The sequence below is a fragment of the Egretta garzetta genome, unplaced genomic scaffold, assembly GCF_000687185.1.
Source record: "Egretta garzetta isolate BGI_Z169 unplaced genomic scaffold, ASM68718v1 scaffold68, whole genome shotgun sequence".
NCBI classification, from domain to species: domain Eukaryota; kingdom Metazoa; phylum Chordata; class Aves; order Pelecaniformes; family Ardeidae; genus Egretta; species Egretta garzetta.
The window spans coordinates 4,764,347-4,781,254 of NW_009260774.1; the positions used below are offsets into that span (position 1 = coordinate 4,764,347).

Below are 16,908 nucleotides of genomic sequence, written 5' to 3' on the forward strand. Positions count from 1 at the left end.
TCATCTAATCAGAATGTTGTGGAAATTCCACTGGAAAATTCTGTGCGAGACCGTGCTGACAAAGGTTACAAAGAGAAGGCTGCTGACAGTAGAACAGCATTCATTATAGGCAGCTTTGCACCTCTGCTGGAAAACTTTTAGAGGGTCTTCAAACCCAAAGAGTTGCCAGTTACTGATTTTAAGACACCAGTAGATAGAGAAAATAACACATTCATTATAGCTTCAGCAGTTACTCTCTCTCTCTGTTAAAAATGTATACTTTATCTGTTATTTAGATGTTATTGGATTCTACTCCAAGTCATTGATTCTCGTTATGCCCTTCTTCAGTAGATTCAAGCCATTTAATACATGATGCTTCCTCTTCTCTACAGTACTTATGCACTGCAATCAAGTCACTTCCAATCCTCTTTTCAGAAAGCTGCAGAAATTAATCTTTTATGTTTTTCACGATCAGGCTTTTTCTCCATTTTTCCAATAAGAGTTGTGACTTTTAACCTTTTTTGTAGTTTTCAGCATCTCAGAAAAAAACATATGTACACAAGGACTGTGTGCAGTATACTTTGTATCTTTGCCAGACAGGCAAAGTCACCAGCTACTTCTGCTCACTTCTACTGTTGAGTGTTTTGCACAGCATTACGCTAGGAGTTTATGGTCTGCAACTTATGACCCTAAATCCTCAGCAGGAGGCACTGCCTTGTCACCTGTATTTCCTGATTCAGTAGATACTTAGAAATAGTCTTGAGTTCTTTGTCTTAGGATGTAGAATTTTTGCTTTTGGCCATATGAAAATGTACTCTGCGTGACTGGTTACAGCTAAGTGATTTAGCACTTTCTCTCTGACCAACCTGTTGCATTATTTACCATTATGTTAATTCTTGTATCGCCTGCTTACTTTATCAGCAGAAATGTCTTTCACATCTATAAAAACATCAGTAGACCTTAAACAGAACAAAAAAAAATTCTGCATGTTTCCTTCATCAACCAAATTTACAATCTTATCAAAGAATGAATCTGGTTTTAGTTGAAAGGACCTATTTTCCATAAAGCCATGCGACTGCACATTCATTATATTCCATATCCTTTAAACCATCATTAATGCAAACTTTTATGAGTTCTTCCTTTGTTTCATCTGGGTTTGATAAAAGGCAAATGGCTGATAGATTCTGCCTTCATCCCATTTGGCCTTTTTTGAGTAAGATGGGCATAATATTAGCACTGTTCCAGTCTTCTGGAATTTCCCTTGTGGTCTAAGATTTATTAAAAGTGAACATCATTGAGCCAGAGATTTCATGATAAGTACAGTCGTCTTTCCTAGATTTTTATAGATGACTGCAGTGACCTCTTTCTTTTTACTGAAGAGATTAATGAAATTCAGTGTGTGGCACTGATTGCTATGATGACCTTTGATGAGCTGTCTTGTCTTCCTAAAGAATGTGTTAAGACAGTTTCTCAAAGTGAAATAGCCAGGGGAAGTGGAGTAATAAAAGTGGTTCTTGCCAGTATGTATTTATCCAAAAACTTGAATTTATTTCAGTAGTGTCATAAAAACATATTTTTGAATGCTTAGTTTAAGAAGTGGATATGAGCCTGGGTAAGAGTAAGCCAATATATTTGAATACATAGCACTAGATAGAAGGAACTCATTCTTGAACTGAGCACAAATATTTAACGAGCTGAACTTAAAACCTGTAATGCAAGAGGCTGTAGCAGGAGGCATGTATTAGTTTCTTCATTTCAGCTGGAGCCAAAGACAAAAATATTGAAATTATTTGAGAGAGTATTTTACATATTTCTGACTTCCCTGAAACTAGGAAGCACTAGAGCAAGAGTGCCTCAGCTTTTCTAAGAGCTTTCAGCTTGCCTCTTTTCCAGCTGCATATCCTTTACCCCATCTCATATTTTTGGGAAGTTTTGGTGCCCTGGAAAAATCTCCAGTACAGAAATTAGCAAAAGAGGACAATGTAAGAAAACTTCCCAAATGAAGAACATTGATACAGAAAGGGATTTCAAATCCTGACTGTGCTTATAGCACAGGAGTGGATGCAAATAAAAGATGGCATTGACTTGGGTGGAAGTCTTCTTCATCTTGATAAATCACAGGTGGAGAACTGCCTTGGCATAAGACTTCACTTATCAGCTGTTAACTTACATCAGCTGTCTGTGGTTTTCTCATTAGCAAACCCAGTTCCTTTCCAGCTTGTTGTGCAGACCCCTGGTTTGCAGCCCCTCCCAGGTCACTGCCGGGGCTGTGGTGTAGTGAGGATCCTGACCTGCCTGCATGGCTGAGTTGCCTTCTTGTGAAAATAAAGGCACAAGCTGGTTTTGGCCCAGAATTGTGTTGCATGCTGCCCTGGAAGCTGGGGAGCATGGTAAGAAAGCTCCTGTAAATTTAATGGCAACCAGTAGCTGAAAGGGGATAGATACTCAGATTCTTGCCCTGTACAGAGAAATGCTTGAGCATGCACCAGGTCCTCACGTGTTCTGTTTGGCCTGCTGCTAGCTAACCAGCAAGTTTCTGGCTTTAAACAAGCACATCATGTACTGCCTCTTGCCTAATTGCCAATTTAGGAGATTTTGGAGGAGGCTGCTGTATTTTGTGGGGTTTGTGATTGGGGTCATGGAAGGGAGCTGGAGGTAGTGCTGGGGAATATTATGGAGGAACATGAAAGCTGAACTGGTGTTGCAGCAAGCAAGAGATGAGGGAAAGGAGGACGTATATCCACAGGAGTGGAGTGAATCAGGCTGTGTTAGTGTCACTGCAAAAGGAACCATTTATTTATAATGTAGCTGGGACTGGTACGAGGTCCAAGGTCTTTTTGTCTTGGTAGTTTGTTGCAGAGGAAAGGGAAGAAGATGGCTGGCTATGAAGGTAATCCACAAATTCCACTGAATTTCTCCTTGTAGTTCTTGCAGGAGAAATGGAAATGTACTGTATGGCTTCAGTAATGGGGACACTGAATTCACCTGATAGTCTTTTCCTGAGGCTGTTGAATTTCAGCAGAATTTATCAGCGGCCATAGAGGATTACTCTTTCCATCAAGCTGATTGTTCCTAATTTACTGGCTTGTTTAATCTGTTTGTTCTGTCTTTCATTAATCGATAATGTATGGTCATTGTAGCAAGGACTCTGTTCATGCCAGGTTTGTAATATGCTACCACATCCAGTGGTACATCTTACAAGTAAGAAATCAGTTATTTATTCAACTCTCAACTACAGTTCTCTGCTGTCCACGGATGCATTTTCAGATGTATGCCGTAATTTCAATCCATAATCTAAAGTTTTGGAGTCAATTGCTTTTGGAAACTAAGACACTCTTGGTAAAAGAAACTACATTAACTAAGCATTAAGGTGCCCGTACTTACTACAAGAGATGTTTTCCACTCAAGCAAGGGTACTGTACTGTGGCTTCATGTACCCTATCGCAGGAGGACAAGGATTTTCTGTAAAGTGACTGCAGTGCACATATAATATTCTAATAATTATGGAAAAGCTTTGTGATTTGACTTCTCACAATGTCTGATAAGCCAAAAAAAAAAAATCTTTCAAATGTATTACATTTTTTTTTTATGTTTTACTTAGACTACTCACTAGAAGACTAGCCTTGTGACATGCTATAGTTAATAAGTTTTCCATGCTGTCAAAAGTAATAATATTAGTGTGCCACTCAGTTAAATTAATTTTGTTTTGTGCACTGGTCTGCATAAACGTGAGTGACATTTAGAAATATGATCAGGCAGGAGCTGAGGAGAAGCCAAGTGGTAAAACAGAGCGAGATTCAATCATTAAAGCAGAGCAGCCAGCTGCAAGCATCTGTGGGTAGGCAGAGTTACAGAAAACCAGTGATGTTCAGGCGTATATGTTTCTTTTAATGCATTCCTCCCTTTCTCATTTATTTAAGAAATTCATTTTCTTCTTGTTTAATTAAGAACTCAGTATGTTTGGTAGCATGGTCGCTTGTTTGGAAATCAAAGAGTGCATTTCTGCTGATCTTTGATTTCAAGTGCCTTCAACCGCAGCATTTCTCATTTTGCAAGAGGCAGCTGATTGTAACGCTTTTAAACTGATGACCGTGAAGTGTCATTTTCTACTACTAATAACAGTGTTTTCTCTTTCCATTTCCTCTGCTTTTTAGAAAGCAGTAACAGAAGTGCTTTATCTAAACAGTTAAAAATGTAATGAAGAGGACTAAAAGGAGGAAGCTGACAAAACCTGACTTGTTAATTTTTTTAATAACATTGGCTGGTTCAAATTATTGCCCAACTTGCTTTCAAGTCCAATTTACCATTGTGTTAGAGAATATTGCATAGTTAGGGCAGTTAAATGCAATCGACTAACTTTATATATATATAGTAATAAGACAGAGATTTGTGAAGAATTTCTATGTCAAGTAGTGCTGTTCGGGGGCGGGGGGGAGAAAAAGAAAGTAGATTTTATTTCCACAGAAAGATCCTGCAGGGTCTGTTCCCTTTAAGCAAAGGTAAAAAGTAGTCCTGGCACACAGAAGTTGTGTCACAAAAGACTCCGAGAGTAGGACTGTAGTAGGAAAATCAGTCAAAAGGAATGTGCAATTAAACCATTTCTTTTGGCTCTTCCTCACTCCTACTTTATATCAGGACTGTATCCCTGCAGATACCACCTCCTGATACCTTTAATAAATTCACTTCTTTTGAAAGATTGTTCCCTGTCTGCGCTAAAACTTCTCCCTTTTAAAACTTACCTCATGGACCTTTGCTTCTATTTCTGTTCTCTGCTCACCTAGCATCAGTCTCCTTTCCATCTCTTCTTTAGCCTGTTGTCACTGCTGATCCCCTTTTTACAGCATCCGAAACGAGCCCTCTGGATCTTTGCCTCAAGAACCCTCTTGTTTCTTCCAAGGTCTCTTGCTGTAACCTATTTCACTTTGCTTTGCTTCTTAATTTACTTGTTACGTGGCTTGTAAATGAACGCTTTACATTAACGGGAGCTTCCTTTTATGGCCAAGTTTGCACATTTGAAGAGGGTGTAACCTATGAAAACACTTCTGAAATAACGTTAGTAAAAGCAAACAGGAGAGGCTTTTTATCACAGGCACTCTGTACTTCCATTTTGTAAGACAAGTGGGTTATTCCTGCAAATAAAGACTGATCCTTGAATAAGGAAACATGCAGTAGGCTGTTGTCTGTTGTATTTTAAGATATTTTCTTTAAAAATGCAGTAGGTACAGTCACAAAGAAGGTTCTTCCTTCTCTCATTTAGCACCTAGTTGCTGCTAGCTGTATAATGGCTGCTCCATTCAGGGGCATGAAATTCTTTTAGACAGCAAAGGAATTACTCTGCTTGTCAGATTAATGGTTTAGTTGTTAAAGTCCTTAAGTTTATATTGACTGGGTTTATAGTTAACATTTTGCAAGTCTGAAATAGCTACTTCTGTAATCAGCCTTTTGATTGAAAAGGCCTCTCCTTTTCGCTCTCAGTACTTTATCCCAAAAATAATTCATAGACTTTGGGGTACAGTGGTACTTGGTGTGCGTACATATTCATGCGATAGTTTCCAAAAGTGCTATTACAATGGGCTGACACATTAGCTCCAGCTTTTCTTTCTCTTTCTGGTTCTCCTTTATCTTTTCCTACTGCACCATCTATTTCTAGCCTATTTATGCAAACTGAGTTTTAAGAGCTTCTTGCTCGCTTCCCACTCCTTTGCCTAATTGTGGCAGAATCGTCTGCATATTGTGGGGTGACCTGGTCCCTGATTTGCAAGCATAAAAGAAAAAGGTTGTCTGTCTTTCCTGATTGCACCTATTGCAGGTTTGAAATTTCCTGCTTTCTTCTTTAACAGTGTATTTATAAAAAATTCAGTGCCTTTGAAAAGGCTAATGTTAAGGACAGCTGCTGTGGCAATATAGTTTCAGGCTTAAAGAAAAGGGGGGGAGCCCAACAAACCAGTATTTCCTTTTCCCAGTATGATCCCTATTTGTCCTGGGGGGTGTGGAGGAGCAGTATCTTCCCAGTTGTAGATCCCAGCTATGTGTACGGGTTGCTAATTCTGGCTACTTGCTATGGTGGCTTAATTGAAGTCATGGCCAGTCTATGTCATCCATTTCTGCATCCATGTGATTCTGTTATTGGTATTATTGTGACACCTTTGTGGCTTAGTGTATTCATGGTCTACATGCCAAGAAAAGGAATTTGTTGGATTTGAGATCTCCATGTGTAGACAGAGTACCATGGCCTCAAAACCATCTGAAGCCCGTAGCTGTGGGAATTAGGATTAGAGATTCTGTCATTACAGTTTACCCATGTTTCCTGAATTTGAAAGACTCTAATTTAGCTTATAACCCACCTTTATGCTGTTCCTCTTATCTCCACAGAGTTTTAAAATATTTTGGTTGGTGTGAAAATTATACAGTGAACGTTATGAGCTCTTATTGAAAATTTGATTTGTGAAAGATTGTATTTTGGGTCTTCACCCACAAGCCACATCCTGTTGTATTTCTCTCTGGCGTATGCAAATACCCACAATCAAAACCAGGTACTGAAGTTGGAAACCCACCTCACTGTGTTTATATCCTTCCTCTACTGACTATTTTGGAGCCTTAGATCCAATTAGGAAAAAGCATATGGTACTGAGGCTCATTATTTTGGTATTGTTTTACCAAGAGAGCTGCAAGCATCAACTTTTTCGTAATATCTTCCACAAAAATGTGGAGAATGTTTATATTAAGAAGATAGATATCGCTGTTAGAGATTCTGCAGTGCGAATGAGAGTAATCTGCATAAATAGCATTTTTCTCTGTAGCTCATTAGGAGAGTGTACTGTCAAGGCAAAAATGACTACTGACAAATATGAGAAGAAACATGAGACAGGCAGGAGCCACTTAGAGTCGTTCTCTAAAAAGTCCAGGTTCTCAACAGGACTTCAAATAGCCTTTTCTAAGCCGAAGAAGTGTTACCAGCGCTGTCTGTGTCATTTACGTTCTGCTCCATTGCATCCTCTTTAAATGTAATGAAGTTATGAAGTTGCTTAGATGGAGAGAGTCTTTTGATTGGTGTTGAGGCATTATACATGAATAGGTTAATGTCTATGAACCTCCCAGTTGGAAGTTTCTAACACTAACTTACAGTTTCCATCAGAGATCAAAGTAATTTACTAACATAAATTATTTATACATAGGGCTGAAAGAAATTCATAATAACAATAAGGCACCTCCATGAGATAATCACCATACCAGAAGCACTCATCTGTGCCTTGTAGCCCTGCAGGGGTTTGTAATTATCTCCTGCAAACCACACCTCTAGTGATTGCTTTTTGTTGCTTCATTGCAGTGCTGCCACTTGCAGTATTTTGCCTGACAAATATTTTAAACATTTTTTAAAAAAAAAATAAAAAGCTTTAGGAATAGAAAATTTGTGGCAGTTGTGCAAAGAGAAAATATTAAAAGTACAAGAATTATTGAAGAAATGCAGTTAATACTGATTTTAATAACAACAAAAAGGTACTAAATGTGATTCTGTAGGCATTTAAAAAGGTACCTATGCTTTTTCTTCAAGTTATTCACTGGAATGAGCCCATCACCTGCTGCCATTTCTCATGGCTTGCTGGTGATCTATGGAAAACTGGCTGTTTACATGTTGCTGGCTTCTTCTCTGTGCTTCCTGCAGCTAAAATTACATTAAAAGAGGCTGAAAATGCATTAAATGCTCTCATAAAATTACTCTTCTGTGTAGACAATTGCGGTATTTGCACAGAAGCATAACATGATTACAGATGGAGAAAGGCTGGTGAGAGGTGATGGTCTCTGTGGCAATAACTGTGTTTGTAAAGTACCTCCTCCAGCCTCTGCTGAAGCACCGAAACAGAAACACCACCTTTTTATGCTTACTAAACACACTCTAGTCTCAACACAAGGAGGGGAAAAAAAAAAAAACAAAAACCACCAAACCGCAGTCAAAGGAACAATTAGAAGCATGGTATTGATTTAAAAGCACCTTCCAAAATAGATGTTTAGATGGTCTGTCAATGAGGTGCATTTCTGAGAAATACAAGTTCCTGTGCTGCTACATCCAGAGCTCTGCCTAGTTTAATCTAGAGGGGAGGGCAGATACGTGAGTATGAAGGTCTCTAAGATGGGGGACTAAAACGAGCTTTCAAATATGCCCTGTTTCAGTCTTACTCAGAGCCCCGCAAACCACCAAGGCTCATTTAAACCAAGTCTACCATGTAATAGAACAGTGACCGCAGAGAAGACTGGGCGGCTGTGTGAGCTGTGATCATGATAACACAAATCAATAAGCAATTGATTTCTTCCATTCTGAACACGATGCAAGTGATAGATCAACTTCACCATTAGCCTAGCCAATATGGACTTCCAAAACTGAATGTCAGGGGAACGGGAGCATGTTTTGCTGTCACCGTGCCATCGCAGGCTCAGGGTTTTTTTGCCATTGCAGGCACAGAGCTGAGCATGAGCTGTGCAGATTGCGTGGCTGAAATCCGTATTTCCAGGATCTGAATCTATGCTGGGATTTATAACAGTATATGCAGGCAAGGAGGAATAGTAAGTCCTTCCATAGAAGTGCAGTCCATGCTGTGAAAGACATCTTAGGTTTTTTGAAGATACGAGTAAAATGTAAATTTCCTGATACTAGGATCTCTTCTTTTGAGCAAGGTCGTAACATCAGTATAGCCCTCCTGGGTCACATAGAGGTCTCTAAGATGCTGCTCCCCAGCCAGCCCCTTTCCGGCCTGAAGAGTCCTGATCTACTTAGCTGTTCCTTCTGCAGAAGCTGTGTCACCCAATTCTATTATATCCTTTTTGAGGTGGGGAAGACACCATAACTGCACCAGTTTTCAGGATACTGACATGTGTGCATTCTGACAGCAATTTTATACGCGATACACACATTTAGCATCATGAGCTGTTTTGTTGTGTTCTCTCTGAGCATTTCCTATGTACACATCAGTGTGTGTGTGTATGTGTGTATATATATATACTGTTTGTTCTGTGTTTTCTGACCACTGGTGATCACTGAGCTGATGTTTTTCAGGGAACTATTACAGTCCCTGGGTCTCATTCCTGATCTGTCATAATCAATTCGGAGTCTGTCACTTTAGAAGTGTTGCATTATTATTGCAGTTTCTAAGGTTGGGGTTTTTTTAAATTGAAAGCAACAATAACTAGATGATGCTGTTCTTGTATATACTGCTCCCGTCTTTTGTTGGGAACAACAAAGAATCCCACGTCCCCAAGGAAGTCTTCTGAGACAAGCCCACGCACCTTTTGATAGGGGAGGAAGATGCAAACGCTGAAGTGTAGCTGAGTATCTGGCATGCATCCTTCAGATGAATGCACTGCAGATACTTACCCAAACCTGGATAAAAAGTGATTGTGCGTAAGAGCTATTGAGAGAAGAAGTGCCCCTGATGCTGAACATTTGGCTTAGCGGGTGAAGTTCACTTTCTCCTAAATGACTTGGAAGCTTGAGCTCCCAGTTGGAAAGGAACATTTTAGTTCCTTTTACATGGATGGTAAAGTCCTTAGGACATGGGCTATCTTTTCTCTAGGAAATACCCACTATGAATCCATGTGAGCCAGTTGCTCTCAGTAGCGTGCCCCCAGCTTTTTAGGTAAGGTTCTGCCTTTGCCACTTTCCCCTTGGCTCTTTGAGCCTGGTAAATTGCCATGTTCTTTTAGCATTTGTGGTATGGGGAAAAGGTGCATAATCCCTGCAAAAAATTATCTAGTGTCTTAATAAAAAGCTTGGATACACCCCCAAAACTTTTCAACAACCAACCTTCCAATTTATTCTAACAAAACGCTGGAATCAAAGAGACAGATCGTGATAGAAACATACTTTACTGCCAGAATAAATTGTGGAAACAGACATGTGCCATAAGAACTACTGTCTTTGGAAGAGAAACGCTGATGTCTGAAATGTTTTATTGGGTTGTTCAGTGTCACCTGGTTCTTCTCATCTCAAAAGCAACCTTGTTATCCCCCTGGAGATACCACTGTGCCTGAAAGGAAGGAGGAAAGCAGCTCGGATCATCCTAGTTATCATTTCTGAGCAGTACTCTCCTCCTCTCTCACTCTCTCATAGCTGCAAGTTCAAATCTGTTACTCCTTTTAAAACAAAGTTCCTGTAATTCTGAACACAATTCAGCCATTCCCTCTTTGCCAGGACTGTTAGGAAGGTACTAAGCAATGAATTGCAGAAGGTTGCATTTGGCAGGATCCCGGATGATAGCTGCAAGGCTGAAGGCAAAACCAAATCCTTCCAACCATTCCTGATGTGAGGAGGGATGCACCATGTGCCTTCCCAGCCTATAACTACTTTTTTTTTTTTTTTTTTTGCCTGTCAGACAAAAGATAAGTCTTTTTTTATACTAAATGTTTTGTGCTTTGTGGTTTTTTTATGCTTTTTGCTTTCGTGACAAAGTGTGATGAGAAAGATCCACGTTACTATTTCACAGAAAGCAGGCTAGTGGCTGTGTATCCGTGTGTGTTAATTGATTTCCACTGAAACACAACTTGAAAAAAATCCCCAGTCGTGACTTGGTTTAAAGGGCAAACAGTATTTGTGGGGCCCTGATGGTCAGGGGTGCAATGCTGAGCAGTATGACTTGCTTTGCGGCCGGCACATATCTTGCTGTTTGGCTCCATACAGGATAATTACTGTGAACTGCAGTTGCTGCAGTGGACATGAAGTTATCATGGATTTAAGCTGGGCAACTTTTGGCAGCTATCTCATGTTGTTCATTTGAACGTTGTGTTTAGCCACAGGAGTTTGAGATGTAATCCTGTTAATTTTCTGTGGGGCTTTCACAATTGTATTTTTAAAAGGTACACAACATGATTAAAATATAACACCATGTCTTGTTTGCTTTCACAGCAAGAAAAACTGGGTGATATCTGCTTCTCCCTCCGTTATGTGCCTACTGCTGGCAAACTGACTGTCGTCATTCTGGAGGCAAAGAACCTGAAGAAGATGGATGTCGGTGGACTATCGGGTATGTGCATGAAAATCTGCTTGTAGATTTTGCAGGCTGGTAAAGGCAGAAAATCAACTCGTTTTCTATTAGAGACCTCTTGGTTGAGAAGGTAAGGGCTCTTATTCACCATCTGAAAAATGCAGTTTGTGTTTTCTGAAAGTTAGGGCATGACTGAGTATATCAGAACTCATTCTGGCTAAAAAAAATGGAATTCCATTATACATTGCACTCCAGTCTAAGACAAGGTCTGAAGAGTTAAGCAGTCAGATGACAGTGCAAGCTCTCTGTACTTTCCTTCTCTCCTGTTGCCTGGAGATAAATACAGACTGTTCAGGCAAGAGAAAAAAATATGACTACAATTCCTATTGTCTGTTTAATCTCACAAAACGTGAGCATTTCCCTGCAGCGTTACTGATAATACATAATAGAAGAACTCTCCACAGGTCACCATGCTGACTGCTGGTTGAGGTGCTAGGATAATTGTTTCTACATTTGAAGGGCTCAGGTGTGCTTGCTCCCGTGCGCAGAGTTGGGAGTGCTCTGCATTTGCATGTACACCAGCAATCAAAATGAGTCTTGCACTTGTGGTAGTCGGTGAGGTCGATATCTCTAACATGCTTGGTACCTACAAATAGTCCTCGTCGGAAGGCGCTGCACGCCGTGAGGTGATGTACGCCATCTCTAAGGGAGGGCACAGGCAGCACACATGACGTCAGGGCAGGGTCTCTGTGGCAGGGCTGTGTCCCAGGGACCTGGTGGAGCTCCACGTAGGCTTCTGTTCTCTGCTGTGTCTGGAATTTGGACACAAATTACTGTCTGAATTGCCAATTAGCTGAGACCAAATTAAATAACAAGATGCTTTATAAGCAGAGGTCTTTCCAGGAGAATTTTATGTTCTATACCTTCTGTTTAAAAGAGACAGTTTCTACCGACCCTTGAGAATGAGGATATCTCCAGTGCAGATCTGGAACTGAAAACCTTTACAGCTGTCACTAACACACAGGTGATGTAATTGCCAATTTTGAATTAGCAAGTGACAAATAAAAAAAGTGGTTTGCTTTTATTTTCTTATAATCTTAGCACAAGGGAAGAGTTATATCCAAAATACATGGAGATATGGCAACCAGCTGAAGGTTTTGTTCATCGCTTTTGATGAACAGTAACAGGAGGGCCTTCACAAAGTGAGGGGAAACAGAGTCTCTTACCAGTAACCAGTCATCTTTCTTTTATTTTCCTTGCTTCTAAAGTCTTCTACTATGCAGTCACAGGCACAATAAAGTAAAAGACATAAAAATATTGTCGTAGTCATTACCTCAGTGAAGTCTAGCTGCTTCTTGTCTAAAATGGACACTGGATTAGGACACACCACTAATAGTTTCCCTAATGCTCGTAGTGAACCAATTGCAAATTAATGTTCTTAAGTGCATTCACTTCCTAATTGTTTCCTAATGAAAGATTAGATTCTCATAATGAGGAAGCATGGGGTTTTTTGACTGAAGTATAGCTCCAAGAGCCAGAGCATCCATATTCTTTTCCCAGCTTTGTGAGAAATGGGATAGATAATGGGTACGCAGTTCATGAGAAAAGAAAGAAAGGGGCAGGGGAAGCACTGATGAACTGAAGGCCTTCTACCAACTTCAGGTGGAAAATATAATGCATTGTGTTGGAAATAACCATAAAGAAATGAATGGGCTTCAGCACATAGAGGACATATTTAAATATATTTCTAGGAGTTGACAAGTTTTGTTCTCCTTTTTTAGGGCCGTTCCAAACTAGAAACATCATGTTCTCTCGGAGACAAACAAACCCAATGGGATACCATGGTTGTAGCAGGAATTCAAAAGTCCCTGACGGTGATAAATGGCAGTTAGTACGGTATTCCTGAGGCAGTAATTATAGATTAAATAATGTTGGTTTAAAGTGGATCCAGTATCTTTCATTAGGGAATTTGTCTTTTGAATAAATTATGCAGAAATAACTTTTGAAATCAAGCTGAGATTCTGTTGTCATTATTCACGCTAAATAATACCTACTCTCAAAGTACAGTACTGCTGAGTGGTAAAGGAGGTGTCAGGATTTTGTCTGGATTAGCAAATGCTTTCCCCACTAGTTTTTGTTATTTTCTCTAGATACTAAAATGGCTTTTCATTTTGCAAAACTGGAAGTTTTGCGTTGCAGTGGAGGTGGGAAAATGTTAACAATCAAATGTGATCTCAAACCCAATGGTACCTATATACTCAACAGCACTTACTGTCACCGAGGGAAAGCCATTAGCAAGAGGTGAAAATTATGTAGTTGACACAGATGGGGGGAAAAAAAAAATCTTAGAAGTCTGTCAAAAATAGGCAAAAAGTATCTGGTTTTTGAGTTTAGAATATGTGTTTTTCTTATTCTCTCCTATTTTGGAGAAGGTGCTGGAAAACCAGAAGGCAGACATTTGGAAAGGGCTCTGCTTCCTCTTGAATCCAGCCTTTATCCCCCTCTGTGGAGCTCATCTGCCTTGCAGAAAGGAGGAGCAAGGCCCCGGCCCCTGCGGGAGGTCTGGCATAGAGCTGCCAAGCATTTGCAGCACAGCGGCGGGTGACCTTGCAGTTTCCTTCTGGCTGGTCCTCTCCACATCTTGAGAATTACTGCTGCTAGTAAATACCTGCAATACCTTTTGCACCTCAAGGACATGGAAAGCTTTAGCATTTATGTTATCTTTAGTCCCAATGCAAAGAACCGGTCGCTGTGGCTCAGTAGACTTCTGCACTTCTACTTAGTAATTTATTAAAAATTGGAATGCATCCATAATTGTGGTCAATCAGACTTAAAAACATGCTTGATTTTCAACATGTATATTTTAATTTTTTTGCAGATATAGAGCCCAGTTAAGAAAGTACCTATCAAAAGCAAGAGACTGATCAAAGTAGACTGAAAGTACTACCTTTCCTAGCATTTCTACAGGGTGAAATTCTACTGGTGAAACCTTACTCCTGCTAGTCGGCGTATATAGCCCATTTAATGGTTACTACAGTTGCAAAAATAAAGCCTTTATCTCCAGTGTTTTGAACTTTTCCATAAATTTTATTAGAGTCAAAAGCCAAGCACAAATTACTTTGGAAACAGACAATAAAAGACAACAGACTAATCATCAAATTCATTAGACTCCTTGTAACAAAACCAGATCACCCATCTGAGCAATAAACTCCCAGGTCTTAAACTTAATTGCAACATCAGGCTGTGACTAAAGCAAACCTTGGCTCAAACACTGGAACTATTCAGCCTGAGCTCATCAAGTCACCACAACAAGTGGAAATTATTACTTCTGGTGAGGAAGGGCCTCTGGCAAACAATTATGCATGTTTTAAAATGGCATTTTAATTATTTAAATTATATTCAAATGCATTTTTAATGAATCTGACATCTGGCAGGTGATATGTAGGAATGTAAGCTATAAAGAGATTATTTTTATTTGTCTGAATTTGATAAACTCTGGTTAGAAGGCTTTATAGGTATCCTTCACCCAAAATGTCTGCAAGACTTAGAAGCTGAGGTCCTACAGCAAATCAAGGGAACTTACATTCCCAAGTCACTGTGTTGGTTTTGGTTTTTTTTTTTATTTCGTTCAGGTGATTTGCAAAATTGGAAGATTTCAAAACCAGTTTGCAGTTTAATCTGTCCAAACATAGAGACATAGTCTGACTAATTCCTCGATAAGGGCACAATGCAGCTCAGCAATGCTGTTCGGTTCACAAGGGTTGTCTATGAATTATGATACTTCATCCAGCTTTACAATCCCTTCTGCTGCAGAAAGAGGGCAGGAATTATCTGCAGCTCCCCTATAAGAGATTCATTTAAATAGAAGTGGTGGTGATTTCAGATATGGATTTAAATGAGTATAAAACTTTTATCTAAATTCATCTTAATCTTGGTTTGTATTTGTGTTTTTTACTTATTTTCTAAAGAAAAACCAGTTGTTTAACCCTCAGCATGCCTGACTAGCAGCTAAATGGGGTCTGTGCAATAAATACTGTGCTTCTTTTTCTTACATAGGAAGATTCCCAATATGAATACACGTTTATGCAGGCAGTTCTATAGATTTCCATGTATTTAGTCATACCCTCCGTTTGTATTCATTTTTGTTCCTAACATGGAATAAAAGCTTTCATTTCAACTTCCAGCAGCTTTCCCTGCTTTGACCAAGCCAATCATTGAAATAAATTACCTGAATACATTGAAAAGCATTTTCTCTCTGAACCTTCAGAAGAGACTGGGGCTGGCACCCGGACAGACCGTTTAGCTACCCAGGCCCTATGGCTTAAATGCCTTTTTTTAAGAACTTCAGTGGCTGTATGTATTACTGGCAAAATACTGTTTTCTATCAGAAAGTCATCTCTTAGTAGCTGATAATAAGTGTAAGGCTTAACATAGCTTATCATCTTTTCAGGATTCATTTCAGTATGGTTTGTTCCTTCTAAAAATCTTCGAAAGAAAATGTGGTTTTGTTCTCTGTGTATTATTTTAGCATGCTTAGCTTTTAGTCAGTCTAATTACCAGGAATGTATCCTAGTAGCAAGCGATGTACCCTCTCCTTATCTCCTCAGCACTGCTGCCTCTCACCACTCCCCCCCGGTCAGACCCCGAGTTTCAGCAGGGAGGAGATACCCTAGCTGGCCTGGGCTTGGGTATCACCTTAGAACTGTTGCCAAGTAGCAAATATTATAGCAGACCCTAAACTGTACCTATTTATGCCAAATTAATGCTTAGGAAGGACTGCAAGAGGACTGTGCTTAGATCCATGTGCTCTTCCTTCTGCAGAAAGCTGCAGATAATGCAGCCATGAAGAGAAAGTGGCCCATAACCCAGTCCATTATGTATGAAAGCTAATCTCAATATTTATGAGTTATAAATAGAAAATACACAGCACCTCTTTGTATCTGCCAAGCAAATACTATAAATCAGAACCGTCTCCGGGGACCAAATGGTGCTATAGCAGAAATAAAGCTAGTTTTCTACAATTAGACATTTATTTTAAATATTGCATTCAAATTCAAAAGGCTTGGTTGGATGTCTTAGAAAAGAATTGAAAAATTAAAAATTGTTTAGAGACCAGCTCTTTGAAGACAGAGTGAATGCTCATGAATTATGCAGCCAGAGCATTCACTTTAATAACTTCATTAAAACATAAGAAACCTTAAAAGCCAGCTAACACGAATGCAATATTATGGGAAGAGAAATACACCATTAGTGCCATGGCCTTCCTATAAGCCATATTGTAAGCATAACTCAGTGAATATTAAGGGAAAACAGCCTTATTAAAAGACAAAAGGAAAAATAAACAACACACCACCACCACCACAGCAGCTGCATTTGCAACTAGCCTAATCCTAGAGAATCCAACAGAGATCAATACCAACAAAAATTTTAAGATCTCTAGTTACTTTGAGGATTTCTACAACCTCTAATATCTCAGTATCTCTACTGCAATACACTGGCAGAACTTCCAACAGTAGAGGGCTGCAGCAATACATCTTTCCAGTGCTTGCAAAGAGGTCTCGCAACATCACAGTAAATTCACTGAGAGCTCCTACAGCGGCGATGGGATCAGTCGCCAAATCTCCATCATGTTAAAATCTTTCTCTCCTGCCTGGAAGAACATTCCTGTTGGTGACATCTTCCTTAGGACTGGGCAGTAGGAAGGGGGGTCTTGTCCGAAATGGTCCTCTTTCAATGGGTAAATAAGGCCTTAGGGAGTTGTTTCTTCTATTTCCAACTCAAGCTTTTGACATCAAACCACCTTCTTCCTCGAGTTAAAAGCTGAAGGTGGCAATTCCAAAACCAAAATATATTCCAACTATGTATTCATCATGGAAGCCATGTTAAAGGACACCTAAACACTCATATTCTAGGGCATTTGGGAGAGTGTTATGAGGAAGCTGTCAGGTAATTGTCC

At 39.6% G+C, this 16,908-nt stretch overlaps 1 protein-coding gene across 2 annotated transcripts in view; it reads left to right on the forward strand.

The window, feature by feature from the left end:
• The window catches only part of SYT1 (synaptotagmin 1), a 134,962-nt gene that overhangs the window by 70,403 nt on the left and 47,651 nt on the right, over window positions 1-16,908 (forward strand). For both annotated transcript variants that reach the window (XM_035901691.1, XM_009646285.2), the window contains exon 6: window positions 10,874-10,991. In XM_035901691.1, coding sequence (XP_035757584.1) covers window positions 10,874-10,991 — 118 coding nt within the window. The remainder of the gene's footprint in view (window positions 1-10,873; window positions 10,992-16,908) is intronic.